Below are 19,693 nucleotides of genomic sequence, written 5' to 3' on the forward strand. Positions count from 1 at the left end.
CTCAGTTTCCCCACCTTTACAACGTAGGCCATGGGCCTGAGGACCTGAGACCTCCCAGCTTGAGAGGCTATTGCCAAGATCACTAGTGGGAACAAAGATGGTGATGTCCCTATGGAGGGCAAGTGGGCAATCATTACCACTGTCACATGTTCCAGTGACCCATGACCCTGTAGCCCCCCTTCTGGAAATTTCTCCTGCACACCTACTCACGTGGCTGTGTAAGGACATCCGTGCCAGAGTGCTGCAAAATTGTCTATAACACAATTTCAGAATCATAAATGTCCACCCACAGTGGGCAGATTAGATCAATTCTGGCACATTCACACAATGGAAGATCTCTCTATGCACTGAAGGTGGAAAGAACTCAAGGTATATTGTTGAAAGAATAGAGCAAAGTGCAGCTAGGAGAAGGAGTGGAGGCAGGTTTGAATCCTGTTCTATGGCCTTTGGTACCTTTGGGATTCTCTACCGTGTGCCTGTCATCTCCCCAATCATTTTTTCCGGGGCTTTCTCTGGCTCCCACCTGGGCATCTCCACAGCCTCGTTCTCCTCTTCATAAGCTGGAGCTGCCTCTGAGCCCTGCGGGCTGATGCCACCGTCCTGATGCTCGTCCTCCTCCCAGTGAGGGTCAACCTCTTCTAGGATGAGATCAGGCTCCTCTTGGCCTCCGGGGAGGATGCAGACTGCAGGGGACACAGGGCGCGGGGGAGAGTGGGCTTGGGCCTCTGAGTCCCAGGGACCGCATGGGGGGCCTTGGCCATCAACCGCCATGAGCCAGCTCTCAGCCAAGCAGCAGAAACAACACCATTATCCGGGGAACCTCAGCAACCAGACCAGTGCTAAAGTGACAGGCTGAAGCGCATGATCATTCACCTTGTCTCCTTCCAGCCGTCTTCCCCCTCTTTTTCCTCTTGAGATAGAGCTTCAATTACGGTTAGCCTCTGTGTCCCCTTGGGCCTCCTTCTTGGAGTTTTGTGCAAAAGCAGAACCACAGCATTGCAGGTGATATGAAAGATCCAGGCTCGGGGTCCGCCTTGGCACGTGCAGGTGCAAGGTGGCCTGGACTGTCCCGGGGGATGCAGAGAGAGCCTGCCTCCGGCCTGTTCTCTAGATGCCGCCCACTGGTGACAGCATACTACATGCTCCTAACCTCAGCTCCCGCTTCCAGGAGTCTTTCCCTCCTGGGCCTAGAGGCTCCAGCTTCTAAGGGGATTGACTTTCTGGTAGAGGTGGTCCAACCTTCAGATAGGAATTGGTCATTTTCACTATTTCTCCATGTACCCAGGTCCCTGACAATGCAAACAGTGTGGGGCTGTGAGCTCGCCAGAAGTGGGCATAGGGGAGTCTCATCAGGAACCTAAGCCCCCCGACAAGCAAGAGAAAGGGGGGAAGTGGGGAGATTCGCCTGGATCCCAGGCATTCCCAAAAAGCTCCAGGTCTTGGCTGGCCCTTCAACCAAGCATGAAATTATGAACAGCGACTTTAAATGGGAGTTGGTCTCACACCTTATTCTGTGACTGGGAATTATTGCTCATGGTGTAGAAATAATAATAATAATAATAATATAATGGCAGCTACATTTATTGAGCACTTACTATGTGCCTGGCCCTGTACTTAGTGACATACATGGATTAACTCAATGAGTCCTCACACCAACCTTTTGAGTTGGGAATAATTGTTACTCCCCATTTTATTTTCCCTCTTTTATGTTATTCCCCATTTTACAGACGAGCAAACTGAGACCCAGGTTAACACCTTCCTTTGCAGGGTGCTTCTCCTGTGCCCGGCTCAGGGTTGTCTGCTTTCTGAGAGGGGCATCCTCCTGCTCCCACCTCCAGCTCCCAAGTACAGACATTATCCTGCCTCACAGAGGAAGGGTCAGCCTGCCCTCCAGGAGAGTCCCCCCCACCCCCCAGCCACACATCTTGAACTAACTAGCCTTTTCCATGCTGGTCCTGGCTCCTCCAGCCCGACAAACACCCCTGGGGTCTGACCAGGGAGGGTCTTCCAAGCGTGGCCCTGAATCCAGTGGGAGGCACACCATACACGTCATTCTAGAACATCGTCCGGTCATGGTGCAGCATCTCTGCCTTGAGCAGCCACTTGGGGTGCAAGTCCCCACCTGACATAGCAGGGAACATCCAGGGGACAGGACAACCTCTGGCCTGTGAGCTCATTAGCTTTCACAGCAACCCTGCATGGGGAGAACAGTACTCTCACCATTTGATAAACCACAGGGCCAGCTCCGAGAGGCTGAGTGACTTGTCCAAGGCCACACGGGATATCAGAGGCATTGCCAAGTCTCCTGACTGCCGATTCCCTGGTGTGCTATCCCAGGCGATAAACATGTCCCATGAGTGTCTCCCTGGCATGGGGGCCTCTCCGTAACGGGCACTGGATGAGCCCAGCATTTGGGGTCTGAAGAGTCAATGCCATCTTTGTTTACATCCTTGCTTTCTTTTTCAACCCTTTCTTTTTGGGTACTCTTTAGTGAGTAAGCATTTTACAAGATTTTCCTCCTTCCATGGCTGTGCCCTATACTGTCCCCATGTTATAGCCAAAGATTCTGTGGCTCTGGGAAGAGGACGGTGGCCACGGCACTGGGCAGGAGGGGCGGGCACAGGGTTCTCTGCCATGCTGACCCAGGGGCGGGGTTCCAAGACCCTCTCTGTAGGCATCCGATTGATTCATAGCTCTCCTGGCTTTTCCAGGGCCCCACCCTTGGGTCACAGATGGGGCCACCGAAGCACTGTGGGTGCTCAAGCTCCCATGGGGAAACTCCTGCTCCATCCTGGGCTGAAACTTTGCTCCTGAAGTCCCTCATTGGCACACCACCTCCTGGCCAGCATCCTCTCTGCCAGCCTCGGATGTCCCTCAGGGCAACTGAATAGGGTTCTGATTCCAGCAGTGCAGGTCATCAGGTGCATCTGGGGAAGGAGCTCCTGTTCCCAGGATCAGCAAACAGGGAGGCTGGGGGCATGGATCTTAGGCCAAGGCCTGGGTTGCTGGCAAAGCCCAAGCTCTGGCTTATCCTCTCTGGCAGGCCTGGGTCCTAGATGCTTTGGATGTGGCCCAAAGATCAAGAACCTTTGCTTCGATTGCTTCCTCTGCCTCCAACACTTGCTCAGCCTCAGAGTAGTCTCTGTGAAGTCCTTCCCCTGCTCAACCACCTTCAAAGGCTCCCCAATGCCTACAACCTAGTCCCCTAAAATCAGGGCCCAGCTTTTCTAGTTTTACCTTCTGCGTCAAGAACTCAGGATTCACGGAAGTACCCACCACTCTCCTTCTCCCACCTCCAGGCATTTGCTCACTTTATTCCCTCTCCCGCATTGCCCTCCCCTCGCCGCCAGTTTGGGACCTCAGGGGTCTCCAAGTCAAAGGCCCGTGTGGCCAGGGAGACAGTGTATGTGGTGAGGGGGAGCGTGCTCCCCGCCGTCCGGAGGCAGCTGCATGGTGCGGGTCCATCATAGCTGGATAGTCCCCGTTTTTGAGAGAAACCAGACTTTTCCTCTGCAACGCCACCTGATTTTTAGATGTTGGCAACTAATTCTAATAATTGAAAATCCTTCCGTGCCACAAACATAGACATCTGTGAACCCGCTAGGGCCCAGGGCAACCGGCTCGGGATCCCTAGCAAACTCCTCCTCCCTGCTCCCCCTGCACCACCTGCCACATTAACCCGCACATCTTTCGAACCTGAGTACTCATATTAGCTTCACCCGAAGCAAGGACATCATGCAATCACAGCTGTGATGTGCCAATTTATGCTTTTTAATGTCAGCAAAGGCATGTGTTGCTGTCCACTGGTGGACTCCAACTCTTCGAGGGAGAGAACACAGCCAAGCCTAAGGGGATCCTCTGCTGGGAAAAAGTGTGTCCCGTGGGGGCACCAGCTGGGTGCCCGGACCCACGCTGAAGGCTGTGCCAGCGACCTCTCAAAGAGAGTCCTCCGCGGGCTTTCCCACAGCCTTCTGGTAGGAAGTCCTCCTGCTGTCTAGCCTGAATCCCACCGGCTGCCCTTGGCCATCCTTCTCCTTGCTTCCGTGGAAAGGGGCCGGCCTTTGTCTCGGAGAGGCGGCTCTGGGACTGGCTCCCCTCGCCTTGCCTGAGAGCGTGGGGAGCAGCCGGGGGGTCACTGTTCAAGCAGGGTGCGGGGTCGACAGCCTCCTCTTCCCCTCCCCTGCAGGTCTTCAGGGCACCCTTCTTTCCTTCCATCCATCCATCCGTTTGTCCATCTGCGCTCTCCCAGGACCCCTTCTGTCTTGTTTCAGAGGCCACCCGCTGCCGCCACGCCTGAAACAAGACAGAAAGGTGGGGGGCTGGGTGGGCAGGCGGAGGGAATGAATGAGCAGGTACGTGAGTGAGGGAATGGGCAGGGAGGCTGGGGGCAGAGCCGGCAGCCGGGGAGGGCACTCGGCCCCCAGCCCCTTGGGCTCATCCTGTAGCATGGGTTGAACAGTGTCCCCCCAAAAAACATATATTCAGTCCTACTCCCTGTGACATGTGAAGGTGACCTCGTTTAGAGACAGGGTCTTTGCAGATGTCATTAGTTAAGCATCTCAAGATGAGCTCAGCCTGGATTTAGGGTGGGCCTTACATCCCTGGCTGGGGTCCTTACAAGAGAAAGGAGAGGAGATTGGACAGATAGGAAAAGGCAGAGAGCAGAGGCCAGCCAGAAGCCAGTAGGACACGGAGCATTGCCACCAGAAGCCAGGAGAGAGGCCCGGGATGGTTTCTCCCCAGGGCAGCAGGAACCAACCCAGCCAAGGCTTCGAGTTTAGGCCTCTGGGTCCTGAGCGGTGGGAGAATGCGTTTCTGCTGTTTGCAGGCGCCGGGTTTGCGGTCCTTTACTCCGGCAGCCCTGGGGCGCCAACACACAGGGTTCCTGGCCCTGGAGCCCCGCGCCCACCCACGCCCCACATGCTCCGCGCTCGCAGGGAGGCCCCGTCGACAGCTGCCTGAGCACCCGAACTCCTTCCAGGGGAGCAGAGAGGAGGAGTAGAGGGGGCCAGGGCTTCCGTCTTTAGAGCTCTCCGGAGCCCCTGCTCCAGGGAACGTTTTCTCCACAATGGCTACCAGGCCACATGGATGCTCGTTGCCACACTGTGACAACTCGTTCTGTGACCTTGGGCACATCCCTGTGTTTCTGCCAGCCCCAACAGCCATATGGGGCTCACTGCTCTACGCAGGGTCTCCACGAGAGCAAGCAAGCCCTGCACTGAGGCCTGCCCCCCACAACATCTCAGCATCATACAAATCCCATCTCTTCCCGCGGCTCCGCGGCCCTGCGGCCAGACCCCAGCTCCGCGGTGGCCGGCCCGGCTGCGCTCCAGGCTGCGGTGGCCATCCTCACCCGCAGGGCACTTGACAAGACCACCATCAGCCTAGTGGAGCTACGGTGGACAGCCGGAGGACACCTAAGGCCCAGGGTCTGAGGGCCCATGTCCAGGGTGGAGTAGGGCCACCGCCCACAGGCCCTGAACTCTGCTCCGCTCACTTCTAGAACGTATCACAGGCCTGGCACATAGCAGGCCCTCTGTGACCTCTGTGAATGAATAAAAGCCCTGCATGCCACATGCTTTTCCTGAGGCCATGAAATGAAGGGAGGGCAGATTTGGGACCCTGGCCTTCCCCTCCCGGCCTCCGTCCGTCCTCTGATACTAGTGCGCGGCTAGGATAAAAGGCAGCACATAGCTCCCCATCCCACCCATAGATGAGGGGAACCCTCCTGGCTCAAGAAAGCCAGAGTTTATGGGACCTAGTTCCCCCGGGGAAACCCCATGCCTCTCCCCTCCCCCCTCACCCAGGGACTCTGCTTAGCCCAACCCACTGGCCCAGGGAAGCAGTGGGGGGCTCTCTCTGGGTGCTCCCAGAGGAAGGGGGTCCATCCAACTTGGCCTCAGAACTGTTTTCTCTGCAAGCCTGGTCCCCCACCACGTCTCTCCTTAGCCCCTAGGAGGGGCCTCCAGCCACCATCTGGCCCTGGGCCAGGCTGACCTGAGGGGAAGTCTGCAGGGCATGGGCTCTCTCAGCTCCAGGTCAGGAGGCCCTGACTGAACCCCCCAAGCAAGTCCAGGCCTGGCCAGGGACCGACCCACTGTGCGCTCAGACCAAGCAACCCTCCCCGAGATGCCCATGAGGACTCACTAAGTTGTCACTTACTCGTCTGCACGTCACATGTTCCAGGGGAGTCAGGCTCCTGCATGGGGAAAAAGGGGGAAATGACGTGTCTCCTCACCAGCCTCCCTGCCCCCCCCCCCCCCCCCCAGCACACACAGAGGCAAGAGGGTTTTCCTCATCACCTACCAGGACACCCACAGAAGGTCCCGTTGCTCTCAGCTCCTCTCTGGCCTGTTTCTCCCCTCCTGCCTCAGAGCTTACCCCCTGCTCCAGGCTCTCCGCTCCCTGGATCACCACTGGGTCCCCCCCACCCAGCTCCTCTGCCTGGGCTGGGCCCCCTGCCTGAGAGGCCTGCCTACCTAGCACTCTCTGTGTGGGGAAAACCTCCTCCCAGCCTTCCTGGGGGGTTGCCTCAAAGCTCTGTCTGCAGGCGAGGCCTCTCCCCACCAGCACCACACCTTCCCCTGCCCCAGCCGCGTCCTCAGGAGCCCCTCCCCTCTGTGAGGGCATGTTCATGGACACAGTGTTCCTGCCACCAGGCCCCCCTTTCCTCGTCTTGGAAAACTCCAAAGCTGCGTTTCCTCTGCCACCCGCAGAGGCCACTTGGACACAGAGCCTGAGGGCTCGGCCTGCAGAGAAGGCGGCCCTGAGGCTTCTTGTCCACCTCCTGTTGCAGCCAGGACTGGGCCCCAGGCCTCCCGCCTCCCAGTTCCAGGTGCTACTGTCAAGATATACAGTTGTCTCCAAGGGAGAACGGCCAGGTGCCAGGTCCTTTTTTCTTTTTTTTTTATAAAGATTTTATTTATTTATTTATTTAGAGAGAGCATGAGCAGGGGGGAGGGAGAGAGAGAATCTGAAGCAGACTACCTGCTGAGCTCAGAGCCCGAAGTGAAGTGGGGCTCAATCCCATGACCCTGAGATCATGACCCCAGCCGAAATCAAGAGTTGGCCACTAAACCAAATAAGCCACCCAGGCACCCCCAGGTGCCAGGTTCTTGGAGGAGAGAAAGAGGTGACAGAGGTCTTGCTCCCTCACCCACCCTTGCTGGAGTTCTAGGTTCTCAGAAATGCACACAGGGCCCTCTGCTTTCCTGCAAGACCCACTTCTTTCCAGAACATTCCAGGCCTCTCTTATCTCTGGGCCTTTGCATATGCTGATCCTTTGCCTGAAGGGCTCTTCCTATACCACCCCCCTTCACTTTTACCCACCCCCATCCTACTTCTCCCTCAGGCCTCAGCTTGCAAGCCACCTCCGTCAGGAAGCCTTCCTTCATGCTCCTGGGGAGCTCCTCCTCTGCACCCCACATCCTCTCTTCCCTCCATGGAAGCATCTCCCCCACTGACTGTGACCCCCGGTTAACAAGCCCATGCAGCCCTGTGGCCAAGGTGCCTCAGAGAGTGTGTGGAAGAAGTGTGAGCTGAGCAGATGAGCAGGCTATGCTCCCACGACAGGCTCCCTTCTTCCTTCTGTGCTCTGCCCCCAGACCACCCATCCTTGTCTGAGCTCCAAGACCAATGCCCCACTCCCCCAGCCCAGCACAGACCTGCTCCCCAGCCTTCCCGTGGAGCACGGGCTGCGGCAAGGCCATCTCCAGCCTGTGCAGGAGCCAAGCCATCAACCTGCATGTGGGAGAGAACAGGCCATGTCTAAGCGGCGGGGCTTGTGGGGAAACTGAGACCAGAGTCAGGTCCCTCCCACGGCAGACAGCAAGCCCACCGGAAGGCAGACCAGAACCCAGGTCTCCAGCCTCAAAGACCATTGCCCTCCTCCCTGGCCTCCCTAGGCCAACCTCTGGGTACCGCTCAGACCCCAGCAGGTAGCTCAGCGGCCCCCCAACCCTGGAGGTGCATGCAGGTCTCTCCCACATTGCCAGGCCAGGAGCATTATGGGGACACGTATCCTGATTTTTAAGGCAGCATCTTTTGGCTCAGCAACTCCAGTTCCTCGGATTTACCCCCACAGATTTACTGCACAAGGCCACCGAGCATAGCAAGAGTAGAAACGAACCTAAATGGCCAGCAGATGGCTAAGGAAAAGCTGGTGCAGCCACATCATGGGGCACTCGGCAGCTGCTGAAAGAATGAAGCAGGGCCATGTGTATAAAACCACCTCTAAGAGACACTTTTTGGTGAAAAAAGCAAGCTGCGGAGCAATATAGAGATCTTGCTGTTGTCTGATACATGTGTTTGGCTAAAGGAGAAATGGATTCCCCGGCTCGTGTGTGCATACAGAACACGTGGGGGGACAGTGGCTGACGGGGCTGCCCGGGGAAGGGCCACTGGGAATCCCTTTAAATTTCCCCTGGGGGCATATGTTTAATTTTAAAAAAACTAGCTTGGTGAAGTGTTGGGTGTGGGGCTGGGGCAAAGTACTGATCCTGCTCCCCAGGAAAGGTGTAGCATTTGGGGAGCTCACCTGGCGGGGTCGCCGGGGGGCAGCAGGGAGGAAGCCTGGGAGCTGGGCTGGGGTTCTGAGGTCAGCTCCTCCTTGGCTTCCAGGGGGCCAGTCGTGGGGAGGCAGGGGCTCTCCGGGGCCTGCAGCACAGTCTCCGTTTCCAAGGTGGGTTCTGGGGGCTCTACGCAGCGGGGAGAGCAAGAGTCTAAAGAGGACAAGGCAGGGCTCCATGCGACCCCTCATGGGCACTGGGGGCCAGATTCGAGGCGCCAACACATGACTGAGTAGGGAGCCCCTTGAGCCCACTCCAACAACCCCTCTCATCAGACAGACATGGAATCGAGACCCAGGAAGCTCAAGGCGCTTATCTAAGACCTCACAAGACCGTCCCACACCACTGGCTTTCCAACCTGGACTGGGGAGGGGTTCCAAGGCCCACCACAACAGCCCACTCCCGGTGAGCCTGGGTGACGGCTAAGGTCCTCCCCCAGGATCCCTCAGGCCCCAGTTGCACCCCCAGCCTAGCCTGTGACCATTCCCAGGTCCCCTCCCTGTACCTGGGCCCAAGGCAGCATCTGTAGGCTCATCTCTCCAGTCCTAGAGCAGAAACAGGGAGTGGGGTCATGGAACAAAGCGAGCCCTGTGCATTCCCTCCCCTGGCCGGCTGTGCCCAGGGCAGGTGGGGCAGGTGACAGGGGGCTTCATCTGTCCCTATGAACCCCCTTACTTTTTGCAGTCACTCCTCTCCATCAAGAACCCTCCAGGGAGGAGAATACCCCCTCTATGTGTCCCAGGGGGTGGGGATAGCCTGCTGGGTCCTTCCTGGGGCCCCCAAAAGCCTCCCAGGTGGTCATCTGCCTTCTTCCCCTTTCCCTCAACTTACCTTGGAGGTTTCTGGGGGCTGAGGCAGCACTTTCTCCAGATTCTGCTCAAGCCACCTGAGCAGCCAGGGCCCAGACCTGCAAAGGGGCCAGCGGTCAGTGGAACAGCCTAGTCACACTGACCTGAACGTCTGTTGGAGTCCCAGGCTTCAACCAGCCCCTCCTCACCTCTGGTCCCATTGTGCATAGTGGAGACCTTGTACTGGATACTCTGGAAGGGCCTCAGGTAAGGGGGAAACTTCGGCCAGCCTCAAATTCTGACCCATGGCTGGACCAGGCCCAGAACTACAGGCCCAGCCCTGGCCACCTGGGCAGCAGGTGAGGAATAGGGGCTGCCTGGGAACGTGAATGCAGCATGGGGGGCTCCCCGTGTCTGGCCCAGACAGGGTCTGGCTCCATGGGTCTGGGAGCAGGGCAGTCACACAGGGCCTGATACTTAGAAGGGCCCAGTTTGGGTTTCACACTCTTATCACAATCTTAAATTTTTTTAAAAGTTTTATTTATTTATTTATTTGAGAGAGAGAGAGAGAGAGCATAAGCATGAGGGGCAGAGGCAGAAGGAGAGAGACTCTCAAGCAAACTCCCCTCTAAGTGTGGAGCCTAACGCACGGCTCGATCCTACAACCCTGAGATCACGACCTGAGCCAAAACTAAGAGTTGGATGCTCAACCGACTCTGCCACCCAGGCACCCCAAACTCTTATTAATTTTTTTAAAGGAGTCCTGCCTTTTAATTTTGCACTGGGCCCCGCAAATTACATAGCTGGTCCTGGGGCAAATGGGTCCCAGATCCATATGGCCTCCAGGCAGCCCCTCCGTCTTCAGGGAAGCTCCATGTTCCCAGGGGAACCCATCCCCCCAGGTTTGGCCCAAAAGAAAGCTGGCAAATCCTCTGGGGATTTGCCTCCAGGGGACAAAAAGAAATAGACTGTGAGCTAGAACAATGAGTGAATGAATAGAGTATGTTCATTCATTCATCCCTTCCATGCTGAGTCCTCTCCTTATGACAGGCACTGTGCTGGGCGCTGGGGGTTCAACAGCGATGAGACAAAAACCTCTGCCCTCAAGAACCCAACAGTCTAACGAATGAATAAGGGAAGGCAGGAATGAATGGGGTGAATAAAGATGAAAGCAGAGACTGCAAACTGGAGGCTTGGGCTTATTTTGGGGGTCCACAGGGTTCAAAAAACTTTTCAATTAGTTGGCAACAGCTAAAAATCAAGGATTACATAAAAACCTAAATTTCTAGCTTCTCTTGAAAAACTGGAGGATTGGCCACTTTGGGCCTGAACTCCTCTGAGGCAGAGGCAGCAGGAGCTGAGCAGGGACCCTCCTGGACAAGGACGTGGGCTCCCCTGTTTGCCATAGCTCTCACCCAGCTTGCTTCCCTCCCTGGCAAGGCAGCTGCCCACCTTGGTCAAGTCTGAGAAGTCCGAAGCTATTGCTTCTGGGATCTCCCAGAAATCAGCACAACAAACCATGGGACGCACAGGGCCCCTTGGCTCCATTTTATGGATGAGAACAGGGAGGTCCAGAAGAGATGAGAGGCAAGTCCAATGTCACACACTGAGGTGGTAGTGGAACCTGCTTCTGAACCCAAGACCCTCAGCTCTGGGCACACTGCTCCCCCACCTCACACACTACACATGGTTCCCAAACCAGTGCTCAGGGATGAGGACTCACCTGGTGTCCTGGGCCCCAGGGGCCTCCCCGAGTCCACCTGCAGGAGAGAGGAGGGTGGTCAGCAGCAAGAAGCCCGCCTGGACCCCCTCCTCCGGTCAGCCTCACTCAAACCCAGCCTGGAATCCGGGGCCAGTCTGATGAGAGTCCCCCGCCTGTGGGCTCTCTGCAGGGGCAGGGCCCATCCCAAGCTCCCCCAGTCCCATCCCCGAGAAGCGGTCCTGCCTCCTGGCCTTACCTGAGCCCCCAGTGCTGCACTGCCCAGACGTCTGTGCTCCTGCCTGCCAGGACAGATGGGCAGATGAGGACAGAGAGCCCAGATGCAATGGCCTCCCACCCCGCCCACCTCGGCTCCCGGCCCCGGAAGTACCTGAGCAGGGGCCTCGGAGCCGGCAGCAGTGCTCTGGGCTGGCCCGCTGCTGGGGACGGGCTGTGGGATGACCTTCTCCATGCCCTTCTTGAGCCAGCTCAGCACCCACCCGCTGGAACTGCTGAGGGACAGAGATACAGACTCACCCGCAAGGTCCCCAGCCCCTCCCTGGTCCAAGGGGGCCCTCCCCAGTGTCCTAAAGAAATCGGTTTGAATCCCAAACGTCTATCTCCCCACTGTGAGACTTCAGATATGCCACTTTCCCCCCGAGTCTTGTGTTCAACTCTGGAAAATGGGGAACACCGACCCTTGGAGAGGCCAGGTATGTCCAGGGCTATCCTGAGCCTACCCCCATCAGATGCTGGGTATAAAGCAGCCAGGGAAGCATCCTGCTTCCCCCTGAGCCTGGCTCCAGGGGTCCCCTCTTATACTTGGCACACATCCTGTGCTCCAGAAGGGTTGAGGGTTTCCTGTGGGGTGTTGCCTTGTGGCTGAGGCTGGGCAGCCTCAATGGGAGGGTCACAGACTCACTGCCTGAGGCTAGCCCCCCACAGGTAGGCTCACTTGGATAAGCACTAATGGTCTAAAATGAGCCAACTTTGAGATGTCATCTAAAAGTCTGGATTTCTGGCTCAGTTAGGAAAATGGGAAGCTCTGGCCACTCTGGATCTGCATTTCTCCCAAGCACTGAGAACACTCTGGCCCCTACTCGCTGTTTCTCTTGGTCCCATTGTCCATTTGGCCCAGGAGATCCCTGTCCATTGCATGAGGCTCCCTTCAGCCAGTTCCCAGGATGTTCTGGGCATCTGGGCAGTTGTCTGTGAACGACTAGCGACCTGAGAGCAAGACTAGTCCCCACCCCCAAGTGGCTCCCTAGTTTTGGGGGGTAGGGGGGCTGGCCCCCGGAGAGGGGAAGGTGGTGTAGTACCTGTTCACTTCGGAAACCACGGCGACCTGGGCCTGGAGGGATGTAGGCAGAGTAGGGACAGCCTCCCCGATTTCTGGAAAAGAGTCCCTCCTACTTTAGATCTGGAACCTCAGAGTTGCCCATTTCTACCCTGCTAGGAAAGTCAAGGCAGAGGCAGGGGCAAGGGGAGAGCCCCAAGGGAGTCAGAAGGCCAGGGTTCCAGCTCAGCTCAGCTAAAAATTCCCCAGGAGCCCAGGCCTCAACTTCTCTGAGCCTCAGTTTCTTGTCTGTGAAATGGGCCCGCCAGCCTGTGGACGCGGCAAGGTCCTGAGGGGAACACACTCCTCCCCGGCACCCTGCCCGCCAACCTGGGCTTCCGGCACTCACCCTGAGGGTCTGGGTCAGCTGCAGCCAATTCCTTCCCCTCCAACGGCTCTTCAGGTGGCTGAAAGGTTCAAGCAGGACCACGTAAGCCCTCAGTGAGCCCAGCCTGGTTCAGGCAGGGGCAGCGCCTGACCCACCTGCGACGGACCCCCTCACCCCACAGGACCAAGCAGCTCTGTTCTGACAACCTTCCTCCAGGGTTGGGCCCTCACCACCCCCCCCACCAAGGTAGCCCCTGGGCCTATCACATCCCCCAGGAAACTGCCCCACTCCAGTGGGCTGAGAACAGGGAGGAAGACTGGAGCAAACTGACGGGGAGAGGGAGGTGAGAGGACCCCCCACACCTAGCCCCCGCCAGAGCTCTCCCTCTCCTCTGGGCCAGACCTTCCATCCCCCTCCAGCAGCTGGGAGGGCATTCAGCGCAGCACCTACCGCTCCTGCCACGTGCGCACACGTGTGTGTACGTGCACGCTCAGCGTGACGTGTACGAGCTCACGTAAATTTCCCCATACGCACAGACGCGTGCATGCACGCGTACACATGTGCAGTAACCCGGAGATGGTGTGTACACACATAAACAGACAGAAACCAAGTGTATGCCCACCCGTGCATGTGTACGTGCAAGACACAAAACACATGTGCATGCACTTGCTTGTGCATGCACACCCCACCACACGTGCGTGTGCACACGGGCACATGCAGACGTATTCATACGGACATGTGCACACATGCAGATGTACACATGCAGATACCTGCAAGTATCAGACACACACAAACGTGTGCATATGCACACACACACTTGCATATACATACAGATGCCTGCGTGTACACACACGCGCATATATATGCTCCCTCACATAGACATACACACACGTACACACACACTGACACACACGTATTCACGAGCACATCCTTTCATGTGTGCATCAACACACGAGCACACACATAGACGAACATACATATGCATGTACGCCTGCACACGCAGTTCTGCATGCGAACATGCACCGATGAGCAGACACGCACGGATGTCCAAAATATGTACATACACAAACATGCAGACACATACAAGTGTGTCAATACACACTTACATGCACAGATACACAAACATGTGCACGCACAAACACATGAATACATTCACAGACTCAGAAACATTTGCATACACACACACACAGCATGCCCCACATGTACATGGAACTACAGGGACACCAATGCATGTGTGCACACGCATGTACATGTATGTGTATGTGCATGCACACACATGCATGCAAACCGTGTGTGTTTGCATGCACACAGTTTGCTACTGCGTATGCACATGCAGACATACCACTAAGGACCCAGGGCATGCACATACGTGCACACATGTGTGCGCATGCGAACACTATGCACACAAACCCCATACCGGGGTAGTCATTGTTTCCTGAACGTGCCCTCGCTGCCCAGGACTCGCCCTTCCTCTGCCAGGCACGCCCCACTGCTTCATCTCCAGTAACACCGGGCCCAGCCCACCGTGTCTGGGAGGCACTCCCCCACCAGCTCCCACTCTCCAAACTTAAGATGATTCTCTCCCTCCTCCGAGCTCCCATAGTTCTGTCTGATACACTTGTTTGGCCCTCCCGGGAGGGTAGAGCTGAGCCCAGTGTTGGAGGTCCCTGCATTTCCTCATCACCCCTGTCTGCTGGTAGAATGACCTGGCCGGTACTTGTCTGCTAAGCCCTGGGGGCGATGCCTTATTCACCATCATGCTCCCAGCACAGCACCCGGGCCTGGCATCAATTAGAACCTAAATCAAATCTGTGTAATTGAGCTTCTGGATTAGTTGTCATCAGGCTCCTGAATGGATGGGATGCAGAACTGGCAAGTTTGGATGAGCTGGAGTCCCCCCCATGGAAGGTCCCTGGGGGGCAGCTGACCCACGCTGAGAATCCCCTGAGCCGCTAGGCCCGCACGCCCTCCCTCAGCCTCAGTCTCTTACCAGGGATTCGTCGCCTCGCTCAGCCTCCTTGGGGGCGGTTTCAGTCTCCGGCTCTGGTTCCGGTACCACCTCTGGCTCTGGTTCTGCCCCCTCCTCCTCCTCCTCCATCTTGGTCTTCTGAGGGGTCCCTGGGGGCTGAGGCAGCACCCTCTGGACCCAGCTCAACATCCTGACACCTGCAGGAGATAGAGTCCTTAGGCCTCCCCAGAGCACCCACATTTGATCCCACCACTGGGGGGCCACTTTTGTGGGTCACACATTTCCCTTTTCTCTCATTCATCTTTCAAAACATTTCTACAAATTATACCTCCAGGAATTCACTTGATAGAAATACTCAGGCAAAAAAGAAAAGAAGGAAAGGAAAGGAAAGGAAAGGAAAGGAAAGGAAAGGTAAGGAAAGGAAAGGAAAGGAAAGGAAAGGAAAGGAAAGGAAAGGAAAAGAAAAGGAAAAAAAAGAAAAGAAAAGAAAAGAAAAGAAAAGAAAAGAAAAAAAAAAGAGAAAAGAAATACTCAAGCCAAAAACGTGTATAAAGAGGCTGGTCGTCACAGTGTTATAGCAAAAAATGAAAAGCGTCCAAATATTCATCAGTAGGACCCTGGTTATTAGAAAATACCTAAATGTTCATCTGTAAGAGAGACATGTATTAAATTACAATACATCCAATAATGGAATATTATGGAGCCATAAAAAAAAAAGTGGCTCTATTTGAACCAGTCCGGGAAGATGTACATGCGCTGGACGCCAGTCATGACCGAATCAATTAAACTCTCTGTGCCTCAGTGTGCTTGTCTGTAAAATGGGGATGTTACAGAACCTATCTTGTGGAGAGGATTGTGAGGATAAAATAAACCAATACGAGGGTGCCTGGGTGGCTCAGTTGATTAAGCGACTGCCTTCAGCTCAGGTCATGATCCTGGAGTCCCTGGATCGAGTCCCGCCACAGGCTCCCTGCTCGGCAGGGAGTCTGCTTCTCCCTCTGACCCTAACCCCTCTCATGTGCTCTCTCTCATTCTCTCTCTCTCAAATAAATAAATAAAATCTTTAAAAAAAATTAAATAAATAAACCAATACGAACGTGACAGGCACACACTGGAAGCTTAATAAATGTTGGCTATGACTATTATTTGGTGTCAAGCAAAAAACACCAATTGTAGAATGTATCATGTTCAGCATGATCCCAAGATAAATTTTAAAAAATACATTATGAATAGCATATGAATGGAAAATATTTTAACAAAGACATTAACCTATTTTCATGATTTAAAAACATTTAAGATGACAGTCACATCCCCTTTTCAAGATGTATTGTCCTACCTTATTTGGGTCCAGTTTCTGGCATCATTTCCCTTCTGGGGATGAGGGGCCTCTGCCCTTCTGACTAAATCCTTGCGGGCTGGCCCGGCCCAGCGGGCGCCACACAGGTTAGTATGTGCAAACTCTCCCCATCAAAAGGGTCCTTCTGAGGTGATGCCCAACATGACAGAGGGCCCCTCTATCCCTCCTCTGCCAGGGACCCTGGCCCCACACTGAAAAGGATAGGCAGAAGGCCCAGGATCCCTGCCCCAGTGCCCAGCTCCCCACAGCCCCCGGCCATGCTGCCTGTCCTTCTATCACAGCCCTGACTTCTGTCCCTGCTCAGGCCTCAGCCGCCCAGCTCTCCTGGGAGAGGCCGTGGTGAGGGGCAGAGCTCTGGGTGGGAAATCAGATCCCTGACTCAGCGTCTAAAAAGGTGAACCTGAGCCAGACGTGAACCCCTTGGGTCTTCCATTCCCTGTTGGGTGGGGGCAGAGACACAGTGATTGCCAAGGTTGGGAGAGCACAAGATCATATGTTTAGGAAGGCAGTCTACCGACGCGGCCAGCCCCAGGCAGCCCCATGAGCCCAAACAGAGCTAAGTGTCCTCCACCCCAGATCACACTCATCCTCATTCTCCCCACCGGCCACCAGCCTCAGGAAGATTAGCACTACCACTTTACAGCTAAGGAAACAGAGGCACAGAGAGATCAGTAGACTTGCCCAACGCCACACAGCTGGTAAGTGGCCAAGCTGAGTCACACTCAGGTCTGCTGACCTCCAGATGTCCCTCATCTCTTCCCATGGTATTCACATGTGCTCAGGGTTGGCTTCTGCAGGCCAGTCCTGCAGACCCTTTCCCAGTGGGCAGCACTTCTGGTTTGTGTTCTGAACCTTCTGGAAATGACCAGGGAAGCCTTCCCCATTCCCAATTTTTCTTCTTCCCCCAGACCCAATCATTTCCTTCCACATGGATATATTTGCACATCCCTGCTGATTCCACATTGATAAGGGAGGCGAAGACAAGAAGGGGGAGCTGAGAGCCTAGGGTCACTATGGTGCTGGGACCACCAGCCTTTCAGAATCTTCTGGGCAGCTGGTGAAAACAGATTTCTAGGCTCCTCTCAACCCTCTGCGGGACCTGGAATCTGCGTGTCACAAGCTGCCTTGAGGATTCACTGGGGTTGGAGCCCCCCAGGTGGAGAGGGAGGCTCCAGGGCTCCTTCCTTGCTAGAAGGAGAGCATGGGGGTCCCACCAGAGGTCCCACCGAGCCACCACGTCATCCTGACTTACCTGCTCAGATGCTGACCACCAGGCAGGAATCACCTTCTCCCCGCCCCTGGCTGCTGGTCTCTCAGACACAAGGGGGGATTAGCTGGCAGCAGCGGGCCGTGTGCAAGGGATTAGAAGGTGCCCAACAGGGGTGGGGAGGTGACGGTGGAAGACAGGAGCTCCATGGCCAGGCAGCCAGGGGCAACCTGGGCCGTCCAGGGGCCAGCAGGGATCGAGGTCCCAGGGAAGGAGCCCCACTTGGCCCTGGTTGGAGCAGCATGAGTTGCCATGGGACCCAGGGTACCACACACCTTGGCCAAGCCACAGAGTGGCCGGTGGGAGAATAATAGCTTCGTGTCCCTGTGTGAGGGGAGTGAGGTGCTGGCGGGGGAGTGATCACATGGGGCCCTGCATGAGTGAGACTTGGCTTATGCCCCCCTCCCTGGGCTGAGCAGCCTGGAGGTAGCAGAGCCCCTGGGGAGTGGGCAAAGTCAGATGTGCCTGGGGGAAGAGGAAGGGGCTCTAGGGCAAGGAAAATGAACAAACTTTGGCCATACACCAGTTGGGATGACCCTCATGTGCTTATATATGGAGAGAAAGAAGCCAGACTCAAAAGACCCTGATGAGCCATATAGACAAAGCTCACAAGGGGCAAAACTAGCCTGTCTTGTCTCTGCCTGCAAACGTACGTAGTAAAACGACCAGGCAAATCAGTGGTGATGTTTTATAGCCAGAGAGCGGTTACCTCTGCAGTGGGTTGAGCTGGGGAAGGGGTATGTGGAAGCTTCTAGGGGCTGGCAGAGCCCTCCCTGTTTCTTGCTTTCTTTAGCTGGCATCAATTTTTAAAAACACCTTACAAGGTATAATTTCTACGCCATAAAATTCACCCATTTTTAATAAAGTGACTGAGCTAGGCAATTTGCACCACCCAGTTTTAGACGATTGCCATCGCCCCGATGAGACCCTTCGTGCTTGGTGGGAATCACTCCCATCCTCAGCCATAGCTCCGGACAACCACCGGTATGCTCTCCGGCCCCCCAAAGGGGCCTTTTCTGGATTTCTATAATGGATCATACAACATGTGGAGTGTTTTTGTGTCTGATTTCTTTCATTTAGCATAATGTTTTTGAGGATCACCCACATGGAACCACGTATCAGGACTTCGTTTCCTTTAAATTCCTGAGTATTCCATGGGGGAGGATATACCACAATCTATGAATCTACTCACTAGTCAGTGGACACTTGGGTTGTTCCCACCTATCGGCTATTTGAAATCATGCTGTTGTGAAGATTTGTGCGCCAGCTTTTGTGTGGACATATATATTTTCAGTATGCTTGGGAAGATTCCTAGGGATAAAATTGCTGCGTTCTGTGATAATTTTATGTGCTGTGTTTTAAGAAACTGCTAATCTGTTTTGCAAAGTAGTACCTCTTGTCTTGGCCTGAATAAGAGAACGTGGGCTCTCGCCTTAGAAATTATTAGTTACATTGTATATTTACGCACTTGCTGTATTTTGTTGTATTTTATAACTTTAAAAGACTTAAAAACAAATCGGGGGTGGGGTGGTGTGTAGAGGCAACTCTGGGAGAGTTTTCTCTAAGGGGTGGGGCTCAAGGGTGCTGTCTGGGGGGGCTGTCTGGAGCCCTGGAGGTGGAACAGCGAGGGAGCCAGATCCTGCATGAGCCTCCCAGGAGGTCTCCCAGGACCCAGCAGTCTCAGCACCTGGGCAGGTGACTGCAAAGCATATGCCGGTACAGACATAGAAGTTAGACTCTCCCCAGGTCGCCTCACCTGTGGGGCCCAATGCCAGTGGTTGTGACCAGGGTGGCGGGCAGGCCCCAGGGCTTTCGGGTGCTGGGCTTAGGCACTCATGACCTCTCTTTCCTGGGAGGGAGGGAGGGAGGCTGCAGGCCTGCAGGGGGCCAGGGCTAGAATATCACCTGCTAATCCCTAGCCTGCTGAGGCCACCACTCTCCCTGATCCCTTTATGCTGACCCTGGATACTAGCCAACTGCTGATCGCCACCCTTGGAGACCCAAGGTCTGGGAGGCTGGGTAGTGCCCTCTTCTCTCAAGTCTGCAGGACGGCTCACGGTCTCCCTACATGGCAGGGCCTAGGGTCTTGCCTAACATAGAGCCTTGAGGCCCAGAGAGAGACAGCGACTAGCCCAGGATCACACAGCATGCCCTGGCTTGCCGTGGCATGGCCACCTCCAGGGTGGCTTATGCTAACGCCCGGGAGACAGCAACCTTCAGGAAAGCCAAAAGTGGGAACCAGTGCGCAACACCCCAGGTAGCTGGCTCCTCTCCTCAGAACCGACAGTTGCCAGGGTTGCCGAGGAGTGGGCGCCCTCACAATCAGGCGGCAATGGGCGTTGTCTCTCTGCAGAATGTTCCTTTATTCTCCTACTGTATAAG

General features: G+C 55.5%; 1 protein-coding gene across 1 annotated transcript in view; it reads right to left on the minus strand.

The window, feature by feature from the left end:
- Positions 1-19,693, minus strand: part of CNGB1 (cyclic nucleotide gated channel subunit beta 1) — a 70,581-nt gene that overhangs the window by 45,602 nt on the left and 5,286 nt on the right. The window contains exons 3-14 of the mRNA XM_021704369.2: positions 14,709-14,884; positions 12,740-12,797; positions 12,374-12,446; positions 11,446-11,566; positions 11,314-11,356; positions 11,079-11,115; positions 9,399-9,474; positions 9,073-9,112; positions 8,537-8,696; positions 7,665-7,740; positions 6,163-6,199; positions 524-683 (exon numbers count right to left, since the gene is read on the minus strand). Coding sequence (XP_021560044.1) covers positions 524-683; positions 6,163-6,199; positions 7,665-7,740; positions 8,537-8,696; positions 9,073-9,112; positions 9,399-9,474; positions 11,079-11,115; positions 11,314-11,356; positions 11,446-11,566; positions 12,374-12,446; positions 12,740-12,797; positions 14,709-14,876 — 1,049 coding nt within the window. The 5' untranslated portion in view covers positions 14,877-14,884. The remainder of the gene's footprint in view (positions 1-523; positions 684-6,162; positions 6,200-7,664; positions 7,741-8,536; positions 8,697-9,072; positions 9,113-9,398; positions 9,475-11,078; positions 11,116-11,313; positions 11,357-11,445; positions 11,567-12,373; positions 12,447-12,739; positions 12,798-14,708; positions 14,885-19,693) is intronic.

Source organism: Neomonachus schauinslandi, chromosome 16, assembly GCF_002201575.2.
Source record: "Neomonachus schauinslandi chromosome 16, ASM220157v2, whole genome shotgun sequence".
Classification (NCBI taxonomy): domain Eukaryota; kingdom Metazoa; phylum Chordata; class Mammalia; order Carnivora; family Phocidae; genus Neomonachus; species Neomonachus schauinslandi.